This window comes from Cyprinus carpio, chromosome A15, assembly GCF_018340385.1.
Source record: "Cyprinus carpio isolate SPL01 chromosome A15, ASM1834038v1, whole genome shotgun sequence".
In the NCBI taxonomy this organism is placed as follows: Eukaryota; Metazoa; Chordata; class Actinopteri; order Cypriniformes; family Cyprinidae; genus Cyprinus; species Cyprinus carpio.
The window spans coordinates 14,161,881-14,178,928 of NC_056586.1; the positions used below are offsets into that span (position 1 = coordinate 14,161,881).

Consider the following 17,048-nt stretch of genomic DNA (forward strand, 5'->3'; position numbering starts at 1 on the left):
CTTTGAGTGTCTCGTACTATGGTTCAGATGGATTAAAAAAAAAAAATAATAATAATAATATTCTTGCGCTTCATTTACATTTCACCTGGGTTAAAATAATATCTCAAGCTTTATGCTTGATTTATTTGTAACACATTAACCTCAAAACGTTTTCAGCTTTCTCTTTCTGCAAATTGTATGGTGTAGCGATATGTTACAGACAAATTACAGATATGGCCGATTCACATGGGATTAAGATCACAGACAACCTCCGCAATAATTACAAATGACTGGAGGTCACTAGGTAATACTAATCCAGTGCGAATAGGGCTATAGACTGTATAAAAACATGGATGTAGTGTCCGTGACGTCACCCGTAGACTCCAGAAGAGCGTTTTTGAAGCTCAAAGTGTGCAGAGCGTGCGGTCACCATCTTGGCAGCGTGTCAATGCGCGACTCTCCTGAATAATCGAAAATGGGCAAAAAGGCGGGAGCTGGTTGTTGAAGCCACGCCCACCTAGCTCGACGGCAGTGTCAGCAGCAGCAATCCACCTGTCACTCAAGTGGTCATGCGCTTATTTATGCAGAACTTTAAGGCTTAATATAATTTAAATGGATGAGTTATAAAAAATTCACCCCCCTCACAGTTGTCATGAAGGGCAAAATTAGCTATATAGACCAAAATCATTTTTTGAACTAGGCTGTAAACACGTTTATTTCTGCTGTAAATTTGGGCATTTTAACAAATGGGAGTCTATGGGATTGACTCCCTTTTGCAGCCAGCCTCAAGCGGCCAGTCGATGAATTACAGTTTTAGTCACTTCCTTGTTGGCTTCACAAGAGACAGCGGGAGGTTGCCACTCGGTTTCACTGTGAAAGCGAAACTACTTTGTTTGGCCTTCCAAAAGAGGACGATATCCACTTTGTCATGCCTGGAGCTGAACCATGCTGGTCGCTGAGGAAATACATCAACTTTGTGCTGTGGATCGCAGAATTGGCTTTCACCGTGGACGAAGCGGAGTTCAGCCCGGGTCGTCACATGTGGTTGCTGCAAGCCCAAGGTACGCTCCTTCTTAGAATCCGCCTGCCGCGCCATTCTGAAGCCGCCAGCCTCTGCTCACTCAAGCCGGCCGCGGCTCACTCTAGACCATGGCTCATTCTAGGCCTCCGGCCTCTGCTCACTCAAGGCCGCGGTGTGTGACGTTGTTCCAAAAGAAAACACAACTAGAAATCATGTTTATATCACGTTTATAATGGGGTTTATGTTTTCGTTTCGTCGCTCTGGCCGGACAAGGCTTCACAATATGTTAAGAGGCGTAACATTTCGGTCTCATGCTTGAGGCATTCAGCCAATCACAACGCACTGGATAGCTGGCCAATCACAACACACCTCGCTTTTCAGAGCGACAGAACCTTGTGAAATTCGACGGGTTTCAGAAGGCGGGGCTTAGAGGAGAAACAATAATGTACAGTATGTGGAAAATAATGTTTTTTTTTTTTTTAACCTTAAACCACATAAACATTTCATTACACCAAATACACAAAATAGTTATTTTTAGCAGCATCATATGACCCCTTTAATATTTGTTAAAATATGAAATTTTGCCAAAATTTGCAAAACATGAGCATTTCGTAGCAAACATGTTGTACAGGTGCTGGTCATATAATTAGAATAACACCAAAAAGTTGATTTATTTCACTAATTCCATTCAAAAAGTGAAACTTGTATATTATATTCATTCAATACACACAGACTGATATATTTCAAATGTTTATTTCTTTTAATTTTGATGATTATAACTGACAACTAAGGAAAATCCCAAATTCAGTATCTCAGAAAATTAGAATATTGTGAAAAGGTTCAATATTGAAGACACCTGGTGCCACACTCTAATCAGCTAATTAACTCAAAACACCTGCAAAGCATTTAAATGGTCTCTCAATCTAGTTCTGTAGGCTACACAATCATGGGGAAGACTGCTGAATTGACAGTTGTCCAAAAGACGACCATTGACACCTTGAACAAGGAGGGCAAGACACAAAAGGTCATTGCAAAAGAGGCTGGCTGTTCACAGAGCTCTGTGTCCAAGCACATTAATAGAGAGGCGAAGGGAAGGAAAAGATGTGGCAGAAAAAAGAGTCCAAGCAATAGGGATAACCGCGCCCTGGAGAGGATTGTCAAACAAAACCCATTCAAAAATCTGGGGGAGATTCACAAAGAGTGGACTGCAGCTGGAGTAAGTGCTTCAAGAACCACTACGCACAGAAGTATGCAAGACATGGGTTTCAGCTGCATTCCTTGTGTCAAGCCACTCTTGAACAACAGACAGCGTCAGAAGCGTCTTGCTTCAAAAAGGACTGGACTGCTGCTGAGTCGTCCAAAGTTATGTTCTCTGATGAAAGTAAATTTTGCATTTCCTTTGGAAATCAGGGTCCCAGAGTCTGGAGGAAGAGAGGAGAGGCATACAATCCACATTGCTTGAGATCCAGTGTAAAGTTTCCACAGTCAGTGATGGTTTGTCATCTGCATGTCATCTGCTGGTGTTGGTCCACTGTGTTTCTGAGGTCCAAGGTCAATGCAGCCCTATACCAGGAAATTTTAGACGACTTCATGCTTCCTGCTGCTGACCAACTTTATGGAGATGCAGATTTCATTTTCCAACAGGACTTGGCACCTGCACACAGTGCCAAAGCTACCAGTACCTGGTTTAAGGACCATGGTATCCCTGTTCTTAATTGGCCAGCAAAGTGGCCTGGCCTTAACCCCATTGAAAAATCTATGGGGTACTGTGAAGAGGAAGATGCGATATGCCAGAACCAAGAATGCAGAAGAGCTGAAGGCCACTATCAGAGCAACCTGGGCTCTCATAACACCTGAGCAGTGCCACAGACTGATTGCCGCCGCATTGCTGCAGTAATTCAGGCAAAAGGAGCCCCAACTAAGTATTGAGTGCTGTACATGCTCATACTTTTCATGTTACTTTTCAGTTGGCCAAGATTTTTAAAAATCCTTTCTTTGTATTGGTCTTAAGTAATATTCTAATTTTCTAAAATACTGAATTTGGGATTTTCCTTAGTTGTCACTTATAATCATCAAAATTAAAAGAAACATTTGAAATATATCAGTCTGTGTGTAATGAATGAATATAATATATACAAGTTTCACTTTTTGAATGGAATTAGTGTAATAAATCAACTTTTTGATTCTAATTATATGACCAGCACCTGTAGATCTGGCTAACCTGTCAAAATACAGTTTATTTAAATTTATTGAGTTCAGAATTTTGCATATATAAACGTTTGCAAATATAAAAGTGTATTTTTTTTTCTTTCTTTTTACCTCAGTTCATTATCCTCCACCCTTTAACAGATTAAGCATCTTTATTTTTTATTTTTCAGAGCGACCAAAGGACTGCCCTGCAGGTGGACCATTACTACATGTCTCAAAATTGCTGTGGTTAATAGCATTTATTTTCTCCCAAGAAACATACTTGTAAAATCAAACATCCCTCAGTATCTTCAGTATCTACAACAAGCCTTTATGGGTGCTTCTTTAACTATGTGCATTAGGTCCGGTGTCTAAAAGCACACTAATAATATGCTAATAATGTTCAAAGGTGTATGCATGCATCATAAACATTTGTCACATTGTCACCACATCTCAAGTTATGTATCATGTTTAACATTTTGTCATGAAAATGACATTTTTGGAATAAAATGACTGACCCTTGTGTCTTCCTGAAGCAAGAATATCCCAACTAACTTAAATACACATTTAATAACAAATAATTCTGTAACATTTAACAATAATGTCCCATTAGTTCACTTTAGTGAAAGCATTAACTAACAATGAGCAATACATTTGTTAGAGTATTTATTCATCTTTAATAAAACATACTACTGTTCACTGTTAGTTCAAGTTAGCTACCTGTTTCTAAAAATAACCACATTATAGGCTAACTAAATTGTGCATTTATAATCCATTCAAATGGAGATTATATTTAACTCGGTTGCAAGGTTAGCTAGCTAGTTCCCTTTCCGACAAGGGATCGACCCCGCAGCGCTCTCTAGCGTTTTCTTCATATACAACTGACAACACAACAGAAGAAACACTCAAATTCAGACACAGACAATTTATACGTTGTAAACGGTTACATCGGTCATTAAGTTTTAATAGTTCATTTCGCTGCACTGGCGATTTCTACAAAACAGTTCAGCTCTCCCGCCATGGGATCGAACCTCAGGCGCTGTTGTTTTCATCCCAGCTACATTAGACTAGCACGAAACGGCTTTCAAAAAAAGTCACGTTTCTTGTTAATAAAAGACAACACATACTTATACTATTGAAGTTGCTTAATTCAGACCTTAACAAGTTTGAACATTCCACTTTCTAAACGTTCCACTTAAGAAGGCGATTTTATTAAAGACGCTTCTTACTGAAAATGATGCAAACAAACAGTCCAGGTTCCTGAGTCGACTCTGTGCGCATGCGCAGAAAGCTAAACTCTCCGGTCTCTCCTGTTTGTGTACAATAGAGGGCTCGAGACAAGTAAACGGTGAGAAATATATGAAATCACATATTTCTTTTTCTTATTCCAACACCAGTGTTATGATGGCTATATGTACATGCAATAGATTTATTTGTGCGCGCGGCTCATTTAAAACATTTTTTTGTGTGTGTCTAAGCTTGCCAGATAGCACTGGTAACGTTAGCTAGCTAGCTAACCTTGCAACTGAGTCAAATATAATCTCCATTTGAATGGATTATAAATCCTTTTGTATGCACGATTTAGTTAGCCTAGTGTTTATTTGAATCTATTTACAGTGTAATACAAAACCATAGTATTAATGTAACGAGTGACTCCTGTTGGCCAGTTCTGTTAATAATTATTATTACGTGCATTTTATAAATCACACGCACATTTCACAATCATTTTCATGTTAACGTTTATATTATTGGTTTCCTCTGTTGGATCCAGTACAGATTTGATCAGGCAACGGGGAGTGAAGGCACATTTTACCAGTTACATACTGTGTGGATATGAAAGGGTTGGTAGCAAGTATTAATGCAACTTAATATTTGAACTATACAATTGGCAATACACAATTTTAAGTATATATTGAAATGCTGTGTTTCCAGACAACAGAAAAGTTCTGAACCTGATGTCAATGTTCCAGTCATTGAAGAAGGTATGATAAGATCAAGCATGATCATTATGCAGTAATGTCAGTTTATTTTGAAATAAATTTAGAGAGTTGGTGTGTGTGTTTTTGTTGTTGTTGTTGTTGTTGTTTTTATCTCAGGAGCAGTTGCTACTGCAGAGGACCCGTCAGCAATCACAACTATTCAGTCTGCTTCTACTTTCTCCTCAGAGCAGCCGATTAAATATCTCTTCAAGACCGAGGGAGCCGGGGGGCAGGTAGGGGAGCTGTACCCTCCCTCAGGGCAGGTAGGAGATGGGGAGGAAGTGTTTTATTCAGACCTGAGCGAGATCTGGTGATGATGACAATGGAGAACCATTTTACAATGTTATTCAGTGTTGTCAATTCCAGACGGATGTACCAACCTAAATTGTTCTTATATGTTTCAGAAAGATCTAGCAGTGATCTCTCTTTCTTCACTGTATAGGCATCTTCTATAGACAAGTGTAAGATTATATTTCATAACATAACTCATCCTTTTAATTTTCCTCAGGTTACATATCGAGTAATCCAAGTCGCAGATGGGCAGCTGGAAGCTCAGACTGATGGTGCAACAGCTGTTAGTGTAGTGACAGGGTTTCCTGCTACAACACAGCCTGTTACACAGGTGGACATTTGCTTATTATTTTACCTGACATGGATGAATAGAATTGAACCTTTTTCCATCTCATTTCAATATTATTCAAATCTGTTTTTCAGGCAGTTTTTTCTCAGTCTGAAGGATTGGAGGGCGATGGCACAGAAACCCATTACACATATTACCCTGCTACTATCTCAGACGCAGCGGCTGGCACCATGGTGACCGGTGTTCAGGCCTCAGATGCTCTGCTTAGTCAAAGTGCTCCTGCAGGTACATCATCAAACCATGTTTAGAATAAATGATGCATTTCAATTGCTATTATGCATATGAATACTTTACAGTGTAACACTTCTGTTGCAACACAGCCTGGGTTTTTGTTAATTTGTTTTTTGCTCCTGCTTTAGGTCAGTTGTATGTTATGATGTCCCCGCAGGAGGTCATTACTGGAGCCAACCAGAGGTCTATTGCACCTCGTACACAACCTTACAATGCGTAATATTGCTTTTCCAGCCTCGTTTAATACATTTCTTTTTTCAGTTATTGCTGTTTTGCTATCTTTATTTGCATTCTTTTTTTTGTGACTGCATACAGTATAATGTAAAAGAAGAATATAAATGAATACAAAATAATGAACTCAGTTTATTATTTTGATGTCAGTTGCGATAAGTCTATTATATAGCAAACTGTAAAAACTCCCTGTCAAAAGTTTGGAATAATTAATATGTTTTATGTTTTTGAACAAAATCAATGATGTTCAATGAGGCTGCATTTATTTGATTAAAAATAAAGTTAAAATAGTAATATTGTGAAATATTATTACAATTTAAACAGTTTAACAGTTTTCTAGTATAATTTAAATGTAAGTTATTCCTGTGATGGCAAAGCTGAATTTTCAGCAGCCATTACTCCAGTCTTCACTGTCACATGATCCTTCAGAAACCACTCTAATGTGCTGATTTGGTGCTCACTTATAAGACTGGAGTAGTGGTTGATGAAAGTTATTTTTTTACTGTGTTTTTAATTGAATAAATGCAGCTTTGTGAGCAAAAGAGGCTTCTTTCAAAAACAGTTTAAATTTTTTTTTTGACCTGTAGTGTATAGTGTGTTTAAATGAGCTGTTGAGCATCTGAATTAATGGATTAGCGTAGGAGCAAAATGAACCCAAGGAACAAAAACATTTATTGTAACAAACTTTTTAAATATTTGCAGTAAGTCAGATGGGCCAAGGACTTCAAGAGATGAGAAAAGGCGAGCTCAGCACAATGAAGGTAACTGAAAAATGATTGAAAATTACATATGGTTAGATGTGTAAGTTATCTGCAAGTGATTATTTCCAACCCACTTGACAGTTGAGCGAAGACGTAGAGACAAAATTAACAACTGGATTGTTCAGCTCTCCAAAACAATTCCAGACTGCACCATAGATTCCACTAAAACTGGACAGGTATGTGTTAGTTTTGTGAATAAAATTGTGCAGGAAGTTCTGGATTATATCTGATTTTGCTGTTGTGTGTGTGTGTTACAGAGTAAGGGTGGAATCCTATCAAAGGCCTGCGATTACATTCAGGAGCTGCGACAAAGTAACAGCCGGTTAGGAGATGAACTAAACAGCCTTGACAGGTTGAAGATGGATAACCAGCTGTTACGGCAAGAGGTATTTTACAGGTTGCACCAATAAGGGATAACTTCTTAATTTTAAGCTATATATATCTCTGTTTTCCTGTCTGTCTTTATCACTTTCTTCATTTCTTCTCATTCATCTCATTGATTGTCATGTTTTTTTTTTGAAGATGGAAGATTGGAAATCTAAGAATCAGATTTTGAGGAGCCAGCTCCGGCAGCATGGCATAGTTGCAGCAGCGAGTGCAGATCCCCAGTGAAGAGTTCAAAGGATGTAGAAGTTTTGGAAATTTAGATCGAAAAACATTCAGTGCAGGAGATTCAACTTAACGTTATATTAACGTTATACTTACATAATGCAGTATTCAGCATACCGGTGATGATTCTCCATTGGGATCTTGCCTTATGTACATATTTTCTTATTCTTGTTTGTGTCCCCTATACTTTCTTGTAATTTAGCATTCATTTTTTTATGTACCAGGACAGGTCAGAGAAATTTGTTTATTTTGTACTTCTAAACTTTGTGGAAATTATTAATGTTAAATCTTTGTGTTATGAATGCATTTTCATATATTTCATACTTTTCAGGTTCAGGTTTTATCAACTTAAATTTGTCTGAATAATGAGCATGTGAAATAACTGCCTGTTAACTGACAATTCACAACATGGTCGTAGTAGATTTCACTATATGCAGAGAACTGAAATAAATAAATAAATTTCCCCACTAAGCTATTCTTCTAAATTGTGGTCTAAGAATATTTTGTTGTAACATCTCCACTTTTTCAGTTGCCAAATGTTTAGTATTTAACAGAAATAGACATGGTATCTCCTAATCCTGGAGATAATCTTGTCTATTTTTGTTTAATACCAAATATTTGGAAGGTTCAAGACTGAAAAAAAATCAAGGCTCATGCAGAACTGCAGCCTGCACTGACCTGCCTTTAATGTTAGACCTTCCTCTATCTGCATGAACATTTGGGCAAGCCATTTTATCATTACTACAATAGTAAGTAGTGTTTTTGTCAGTTTTACTAGTAAATTTATCAGATACTAGTATTTATCAGACACCAGTATGTATTTATTATGACATTAGTATTTATTCCAATGGTGGCTATTGTACTTGTACTTCTTCATCATTTACTAGTACTTATTCCTTTGCTACTAGCTTCTATCCCAATAATGGCCATTGACTATTCCATTGTAACTGCTAACACATTTTACTATTGAAATCTACGGGATCTGTAGTTCAGAATTCCAATATTCACTTCTAATCAATATGCTGGTTACTTGAACTTTTCCATTTGTTTCAGGTAGGTATTCCCATTTTACTCATTACTATTATCGCTTGCAGGTATCCTAGTACTAATTCAGCAGACACAATGTGTTAGGTACCAGTGTGTATTTCAGTTGATTCATAGAAAGCAGCCATCTGACTAGTTATTAAAAGCAATCATAACAGGTGAAATATGAACTATTACTATTTGGATTTTTTTTTTTTTGTCTATTAAATAATCACTATCTAACTAATGATATACTAGTCACTATTATTTTCTAGTAATTAAAAAATAAAAATAAGACTAGTATAGAAATAGGTACGAGTTTGTTTAAATTAAACAATGTTAAAACGGCTTGCCATATTTAAATAGAAATTATGAGCCTGTTTCTTTAAGGATTTGCAGAGCTTCCGGTGACGCGGGGCACTTCACGGTTGTAACTGTTGCACTATGGACTTTCCGCATACCCTGTGATGGGAAGATTATGTGTTGATATTTGAAAAATACAAGCCAGAACAATGATTTGCATGCTGTTAGTTGCAGGGCACGGCACGATTTTAGAGACGCAGATCAAGGTAAATCAACTAATGTTTTCACCTGAGCTACAAAAACTGTTAAGATTTCTTAACGTTGGCGCTCGTGTGGACTTTAATGCCACGTTATAAATTTATATTCAAAACAAGAAAAAGAAGAGAAGGAGAAAGTGTGCTACGGATAAGAATAGGTTTGCAATGAAATGCTGCGCTTCACTAAACTTGTCTCTGCATCACAAGAGTGATGTCACAGGTCTGTATGCTCATCTGACCGGTGTGCCCAAAGCTCTGTTACCTGGAGTGGGGGGAAAGAAAATATTGGATTTCTGGTGGGAAACCGTCAACACGTGAGTCATTATATTTGTTGTGCTGTACTTTTAGCATAATTTTTAAAAGGTGTTTTCCATGCAAACCAATGCAACCCAGTATTTACCCTCTCACTTAGGCGCCAGCTCTTCAGTGAAGTCTACCTTGTTACAAATGCTGATAAGTAAGACATAGTTTGCTGCCATTTGTTTATTCATAACATATATAATTATTATTATTATTTTTTTTTTTTGCAATGTTTACATTTTGTTTTGTGTAAATAAGGGCATGAGGCGTGGCTTCTTTTGAATGTTTAGTATACACAACAGCACCCATTAAACTTACTTCAGAATGTATATTGGTTCAAAATTGCATTCAATTCAGATACAAGCACTATGAACGGTGGGCAACAGCAAATGACTTTCCAGTGGAGAATGTTGTGAATGATGGCAGCACTACTTTGGACGACAGACTTGGGGCTGTCGCAGATCTTGAGTTGGCCATCAGAAGCCGACAGCTACAAGATGACATCATGGTGGTAAGGGCTTTTTCCAGAACCGATTCTATTTGACCCCCCAAAAAAAGAAAGAAAGAAAATCTGCTTAAAATGTACTCACCCTCAGGCCATCCATGAGTTTGTTTCTTTATTGGAACGGATTTGGAGAAACTTAACGTTTAATCACTTGCTCACCAGTGGATCCTCTGCAAGTGAATGGGTGCTTTAAGAATGAGTGTTCAAAAAGCTGATAAAAGCATCACAATAAGTAACGCCTTATAAAGTGAAAAGATGTGTGTTTTTAAGATACAAATCCATCACTAATACATTTTAGTTACTTCTGGCCATACGAGTCTATAATCCATAATAATGCTTGAAAAAGTCCATCCTCTCTTGTCCTCTCACATCAAAATCCACCAACATGTTTTGTTAGGAGCTGTTTTGAACTGTTTTCGCTTGTAAACGGTGCTTGATCTGAACATATTTCTCAGGCAAGATGACTTTTTCAATGGAGAAATCAATGTTATAGATTAGAGCCTCTATTAAAAACCGTATTTTAACTGGAAGCAGTGATTTGAGATGTGGTTTGAACATTGTGATGATGGATTTGTTTATTACAAACAAGCAGCTGGAGCCGTGTGACTTACTTATGGATTATTGTGATCATTGCGGTGTGGTGTGGCGTGGCTGTTTGGACTCTCATTCTGACGGCACCCATTCACTTAAAAGGATCCATTGTTGAGCAAGTGATGAAATGCAAAATTTCTCCAAATCTGTTCTGATGAAGAAACAAACTGAACTACATTTTGGATGGCCTGAGGGTGAGTAAATTTTTATTTTGGGGTTTATAATTCCTTTAAATCTTAAATTCGAATGGCTGTTTTTAGTTGTGAATTCACATATTGCATTTACAGATCGCAGGAGACATGCTTTGTGCTGATCAGAACTTCGACATTGCACAAGTCATTCGCTTTTTCAGATCTAAGGTAAGAGAGACTCATCCTATTGATTGTGTTGTTACAAGTTAATTCTAGTGGGTAAGATGTCATACACAGTGACCCAACCAGGGCCATACCCAGTAATTACTGCATTTATGCTCATACTGGACACACACAACTGTATTTACTCTCACTCATCACTATTTTATCTATGTTTCCACTTATTTACCTTGTTGAAATAATTAGTGTAATTCCTTCTCAATTGTAATTCTCATTACCTATTTGATACTTCAGCCTGGAGAACTTGCTATATATTATGAGCTGGAGTCAGGAGAGAAGAGCTACACCAGAGGAATTGTTGAAGTTTGTCCAAACACCCATCGGTGAGACATGATGACACATAGTGTGGTTTTTATGCAAAAAGTGCCCTCTGTTATGATATTATAAAAATAGCAAAGCTTAGCAGATTATTTATCATTTTTGCATTTGGCCATTTTCTCGCACTCTGAATTACAGGTTTTAATGCTTTATTTTCCATTCATTTTGTCATAATGACAGTTTTTTTTTTTTTTTGAACTCTAAATAACAGAGTTTAGTCTAATCAGTTTGTCATAGAATGGAAATATGTTTTAGGCTTTATAAATTGCATGTAGACAGATGAATACAGAAAATAGACGGCATATGTAAATTCTTGTCATTTTAAATTCAAAGCGACAAGTAAATATAACTTTTTTCAAAGTTTAAGCCAGGTGTGTCCTATTCTGGTCCTGGAGGGCCAAGATCCTGCAGAGTTTAGCTCCATCTTATCTGCTTGGAAGACATTGGTTACATTGGCTCGGGTGTGTTTAATTGGGTTTGGAGCTAAATTCTGCAGGACAGTGGCCCTCCAGGAGAAGTATTGGATAGCCCTGGTTTAAGCATTCACCACAAGCCTCTGAACCTGTGCTGACACCAGGGTCATGCGATTCTTTGAGAAGCCTCAGGAGGGAGTCACTGCTTCTCGTCTGGCCAGTGTGGTGTTCTACTGCCTACGCAAAGAGTCCTTACTGTACATCTCCGAATTCCTCATTCAGCACCCTGATGTTAATGACAGAACTTTTGGCAAGTTTTGGGTCAGTGTTTAACTTATCTTTGAATTTAAAAATGTAAAGCATCAAGACTTTGCTTTGTGTGACTTGAGATGTTTAATGGTTGTAGGAATGGCTTATAAATGAGGAGAAAATTCCTGTTTATGGGATGAAGTTACCAACAGGATTTCAACTAATTGGACAAGTGGTGGGTACAAATGTAGCATTATTTTGGGTTAATGTTTTATATTTTTATATGATATATTTGTGACATGTAAGCTTAGGAGTCTGTAAGATCTTTTAATATGTAAAAAAAAAAAAACTCTAAAACAAAAAAAACGTTAAAAAAGTTGTGCTGCTTAATATTTTTTGTGATGCATTTTTTTTGTCATGATACTTTGATAAATAGAAAATTCAAAAGAACAGCATTCATTTGAAATACAAAACTTGTAACATTATAAACAACTGTCACTTTTGATGACTTTAATATATCGTTGCTGAATGTAAGCATTGATTTAAAATAAAATGTTTGAATGTTAGTGTATACCACATTATTCTAAACATAAATGTTGTATTAATTAATGTTGCGCATTTTAACATCTGTTATTACAGGGTCTGTCTGATTACACAAAATGGCTCGCACACTATTCTTCAAAGCAGCAGCTGTCCCCATCTAAACCCATTACATGCCGCTCATTCGCCAGGTCAGGCAGAGCACATTGGCTAGTATCCCCAAATGCCTACTTTTCATCTTATACATAGGTCTGTGTGTTGACTCTCAGGGTTGGACTCATGGGGAACCCCTCTGATGGTTTCAATGGGAAAACTATTGCTATGAGCATCGCTAACTTCTGGGCCGAGGTCACTCTTATGGAGAGCCAGACTCTGGTAAATAAGAACAGATTGAGATAAGACATCAAGGATATGAGGAAAGCACTGTTCTTCACTCATCTCTTTAATTTTTCAGTTCTTCTACCTCATCCTCTGAATGACCCCACAGAGTTCGGAAGCTTGCAGGATCTTTTTCGGATCAGCCGGAAAGAAGGGTTTGTCTTATCATAAAAGTATTTGTCTCTGATTTTTATTGCTTTGCTTTGCTAAACCTTATGACTTTCTTGAGTAGAACAGAAAAGGAGATGGTTTGCAGAATGTTTGTGGTACAACAAAACCAATTATTGCAATTAATATTATTCATTTAATTATCTTCCAGGTATTTGGGAGGCCTGAGACTTCTACAAGCCACCTGTAAAAAGTTTTACCAGTTCTGCTCTGAACAAGGGTGAGATGTTGCAATCCAATTGTAAACATAAGTCGGCATGAAACTCACCATTTTCTATTAAGACACTGACTTCTGTGTCTTTTTTGCCTCTTTTATGCTGACAGCATTGCTCTGTCCAAGCAGAACTTTACACTCAAGTATGACACAAACATTCCTCGGCAAGTGGTAAGATTTATTATTAATATAATTTGCAGTTGTTTATCTAAAGTTGAAGTTCTAAGAGTTTATTTTGATGGAATAACTACAATGTACTACATTTCTTTTGACTGTTAGGGTTTAGCTGGCAGTAGGTGAGTTGAACATTTGACTACAAACCTAAATGAACAAGCTCATTCATGCTTTTTTGATTTACAGTCTAATATATTGTATTATATTATTTAAGTTTCAGTATACTTGGTGTTTGATCTTTGATTTGAAACACTGTTCAAATTTTAATACTGTAACATCAAATTTTAATGCTGTAACATTATCATTTGGGTGTTTTCTGTGTAGTGCGATTGTGTCTGCCACCTTGAAGTGCCTGATGAAGTTTTACAACATCACAGACAACGTATGTTCTATGTGGATCACTTCTTTTTTTAATATTGAAATAAACTATTATCTAACATAAATGTTATCCTGGGACAGGATCTTCCTAAACCAATCAGAGCCAACTTTATCCTCAACGTAGAGACTGATGAGCTGTTCATCACAGCTGGTCTACAGGATCGGGTTGTGCAGGTATGTATATTCATATTAATTCGGCTCATCTGACTTGGAGTGTGTGGAATGTGATTGTCTCTGTATTATCTTTCTAATAGGTCTATGAAGGCTTGGTTTACATGGACTTCAACAAACAGCTGATAGATGAGCGGGGTTATGGTACCGCTTTTCAACCTAAATATTATTCTAGACAATATAAATAACATTTTTCATTGTATATAAACCAGGGATGTACTTTGGGTCATTCAAAAGATTTTTGTATGTTTTTTGTATGAAAGAAGCCTTTTCAGATCACCAGGGATGCATTCATTTAACAAAAAATTAATAAATAAATAAAATAATAATAATATTGTGAATAACTAATATTGTGAAATATATTGTTCTAATTTAAAATATTTTTTTCTATTTTAATATATTTTTAAATTAATTTATTCCTGTTATGCAAAGCTGAATTTTCAGCATCATTACTCCAGTCTTCAGTGTCACATGATCCTTCAGAAATCATTCTAATGTGCTGATCTATTGCTCAAGAAACATTTCTTAATATTATCGATGTTGAAAACAGTACTGTATTTGTACAGCATTAGACACTTGAATTTTAAGATGCTTTACTATATCTCAATATTAATTTGTGTAGGAGAGTACGTTCCCTTAGACATGAGCGATCTTCCCTTGTTCTGGCTAGCCTATTTGGGCAATCCAAGTGATTCAGGACGAATTCACAGTAATGTAAGACAGCGCTGGTTGAACGGTAAGTCCTGCTTTATGTCCTGGTTTATGTATTAATTGTAAATAATTAAAGACTTTCATAAGTTGTCCCCTTTCTGAACAGGTGAATCTACTGTTGTTGAAGCTATGAAATCATTCGCTGAACTCACAGACCAAGCCCGGTTGGTTTATCTTTGAGTAGTTGTCCTTCAATTATTGTAGTGTTACACTTTTCATGCTGTAATAGCTCTTGTAGCTTTACTGTTCATTCAGGATAACAAGCAGTCAACGATAAAGTTGATTTTCTTGTCATATACAGGGCTGCCTTTCAGTGTAAAGACTGGCCCAGACTTGCACAGCTCATGGATGAAAACTTTGAGCTACGCCGGTATGAAGCTTTAGTCCAGCCATCAAACTTTCAAACAAAGCTGAATAGAAGTTTGACTGCATGTTTTTAATGCAATTTAATTTATAAATAGCTAAAAAAAAAAATGCTAGTGTTGAAGTTGCATTTTGTTCATTAGGTCGGTGTATAGTGACGACTGTTTGGGCCCTGGAAGTCTGAAAATGGTACAGCTTGCGAGACAGGTAAATAAATGCCCCAATGCATCATTTCCTAAAGATCTCGTAACTTTTACCTTGAGTTTTTCACAAATTCACTACTAATGCCATTAGAAGTAATGTGACCTCCAGAAAACAAGCAGCACATGTGAATGAGTCTTTGTTGTCTGTGTAGTTTGGATCTGCAGTCAAGTTGCCTGGCAGTGGTGGTGCTGTGGTTGGATTGTGTATGGACACTGAGCGGCTGGTATGGTGGATCTTGTTTTTAATTTAATTTACATTATGTGTGAATAACCATAATTAGGAGGAAACAATTTACTGTAGAGATTCTGCTCAGAGCTGTTCATGTGCTATTGGAAATTGTTTCTATGGCAACATTCACACTCAATATTTTTGCTGTAGATATAGTATCAGTAAATAATTTCAGTGTGTTTGGTTTATAATTTAAATCATTCTATATTTAGACATTATGAATACAAAATTATATCAAACATAAATATACACTAGCAATTGGGTTTGGTAGGATTTTAAAATTGTTTTTGAAAGAAGTCTCGCTTGCTCACCAAAGATATGTTGAATTGAATATTGAAAATATAGAAACAATACTGTTGTGAAATGTTATGACAGTTTAATGTATTTTAAAATGCAGTGTCACATGATCCGTCAGAAATCATTCTAATAGGCTGATCTTGTGCTCAAAAAATATTTCTTATTATTATCACTGTTGCACATTATACATTATAATGTTATAACTGTTATATATTATTGTGTCCTAGTGTATAAATCTTTTTTATGTTTTACCACTAGGTGGAGATGAAGAGGGCTTTCCAAGAGGCAGGATGTGTGTTTTGTTTTATTGTGCCTTATGACCCATCAGTGCAGGGTCAAAACTGATCAATCAGTGAAAAGGTTTTATTGTTTGTTTGCCAAAAAGCTGTTATAAGACTCCACAAGAGGAACATTCCTTAAAGTAATAGTTCACCCAAAAATGAAAATTCTGTCATCAGTTACTCATCATGTAATTCCAAACATGTATGATTTTCTTTGTTCTGTGGAACATAAAAGAAGATTGTTACTATTTGTTTTGTCCATACAATGAAAAATCAATAGTAGCCTTTTTTTGTTGTTGTTACTAACATTCTTCAAAATATTTTCTTTTGTGTCCCATAGAAGAAAAGTAAGTCATAGAGAGGTTTGGAATGACTTGAGGAAGTAAATGATGACAGGGAGAACTATTCCTTTTAAGGTTGACTTAAGTCTTGAGCTTGAGTTTAAATGAACTCGTCACTGTTTTCCTATTTCAGATTAATATATCACAGGTCACTGTTTAGCAAAGGGTGGGGCTCCAATTGTTGTATGTTTTGGATAGAAATGAGAAACAATTGACCTTGCAATGGTAGTCTTTCACACCCATCCTGTTCTGGTGTCGTAAAGACATTTTTGTGCAGAGTGTTTATTCCAGTAGACGTGATTGTGAATGGAAGGTGTTATTGAATTAAATCTATATATTATTATAGTCAACACTACCGAGTAATTTCAACAGTTCTATATGTAAGTCAATATGTAAATGATTCAAATAAATCCTTTGACTAACTTTACATTAGTACTGAAATAACATAAGTAAGCAATGATAAATGCATGCAGTTATTTTGTTCATTTACTTGTTATTGCATGTCATGTGTAACACAATAAAAAGTAAAATGTCATCATTCTTAAACTTTTAGGCAAATTGGGCTAATTAAAGCGGGTTAGTGTCAAGCATGACGAGTCTACTGCTAGTTATCAGTGTTTGACACACGGGCT

At 36.5% G+C, this 17,048-nt stretch overlaps 2 protein-coding genes across 16 annotated transcripts; both read left to right on the forward strand.

Annotated features, from left to right (window-relative positions):
• The first annotated feature begins 3,964 nt into the window (after positions 1-3,964).
• On the forward strand, positions 3,965-8,123 carry LOC109049671 (upstream stimulatory factor 1-like). Of its 15 annotated transcripts, none has more exons than XM_042771109.1 (11): positions 3,965-4,535; positions 4,959-5,028; positions 5,120-5,169; positions 5,287-5,429; positions 5,675-5,788; positions 5,881-6,031; positions 6,166-6,253; positions 6,971-7,029; positions 7,111-7,205; positions 7,287-7,415; positions 7,552-8,123. In XM_042771109.1, the coding sequence occupies exons 2-11, from the start codon at positions 5,021-5,023 to the stop codon at positions 7,639-7,641; spliced, it is 927 nt and encodes a 308-aa protein (XP_042627043.1). In that variant the 5' UTR covers positions 3,965-4,535; positions 4,959-5,020; the 3' UTR covers positions 7,642-8,123. The 15 variants fall into 15 exon arrangements, with proteins under 15 accessions (XP_042627043.1, XP_042627044.1, XP_042627048.1 ...); XM_042771110.1 differs by having other exon boundaries at positions 4,964-5,028; XM_042771114.1 differs by having other exon boundaries at positions 3,971-4,535; positions 5,287-5,399.
• A 911-nt stretch (positions 8,124-9,034) lies between these two features.
• Positions 9,035-16,951, forward strand: LOC109049672 (glucuronokinase with putative uridyl pyrophosphorylase). The gene is made up of 23 exons (XM_042771097.1): positions 9,035-9,230; positions 9,429-9,535; positions 9,634-9,678; positions 9,879-10,032; positions 10,905-10,976; positions 11,223-11,311; positions 11,884-12,040; positions 12,126-12,203; positions 12,608-12,699; positions 12,778-12,883; positions 12,962-13,041; positions 13,206-13,274; positions 13,379-13,439; positions 13,548-13,564; positions 13,767-13,824; positions 13,902-13,994; positions 14,075-14,135; positions 14,614-14,727; positions 14,809-14,866; positions 15,004-15,072; positions 15,209-15,272; positions 15,421-15,492; positions 16,053-16,951. The coding sequence occupies exons 1-23, from the start codon at positions 9,174-9,176 to the stop codon at positions 16,137-16,139; spliced, it is 1,860 nt and encodes a 619-aa protein (XP_042627031.1). The 5' UTR covers positions 9,035-9,173; the 3' UTR covers positions 16,140-16,951.
• The last annotated feature ends 97 nt before the right edge of the window (positions 16,952-17,048 follow it).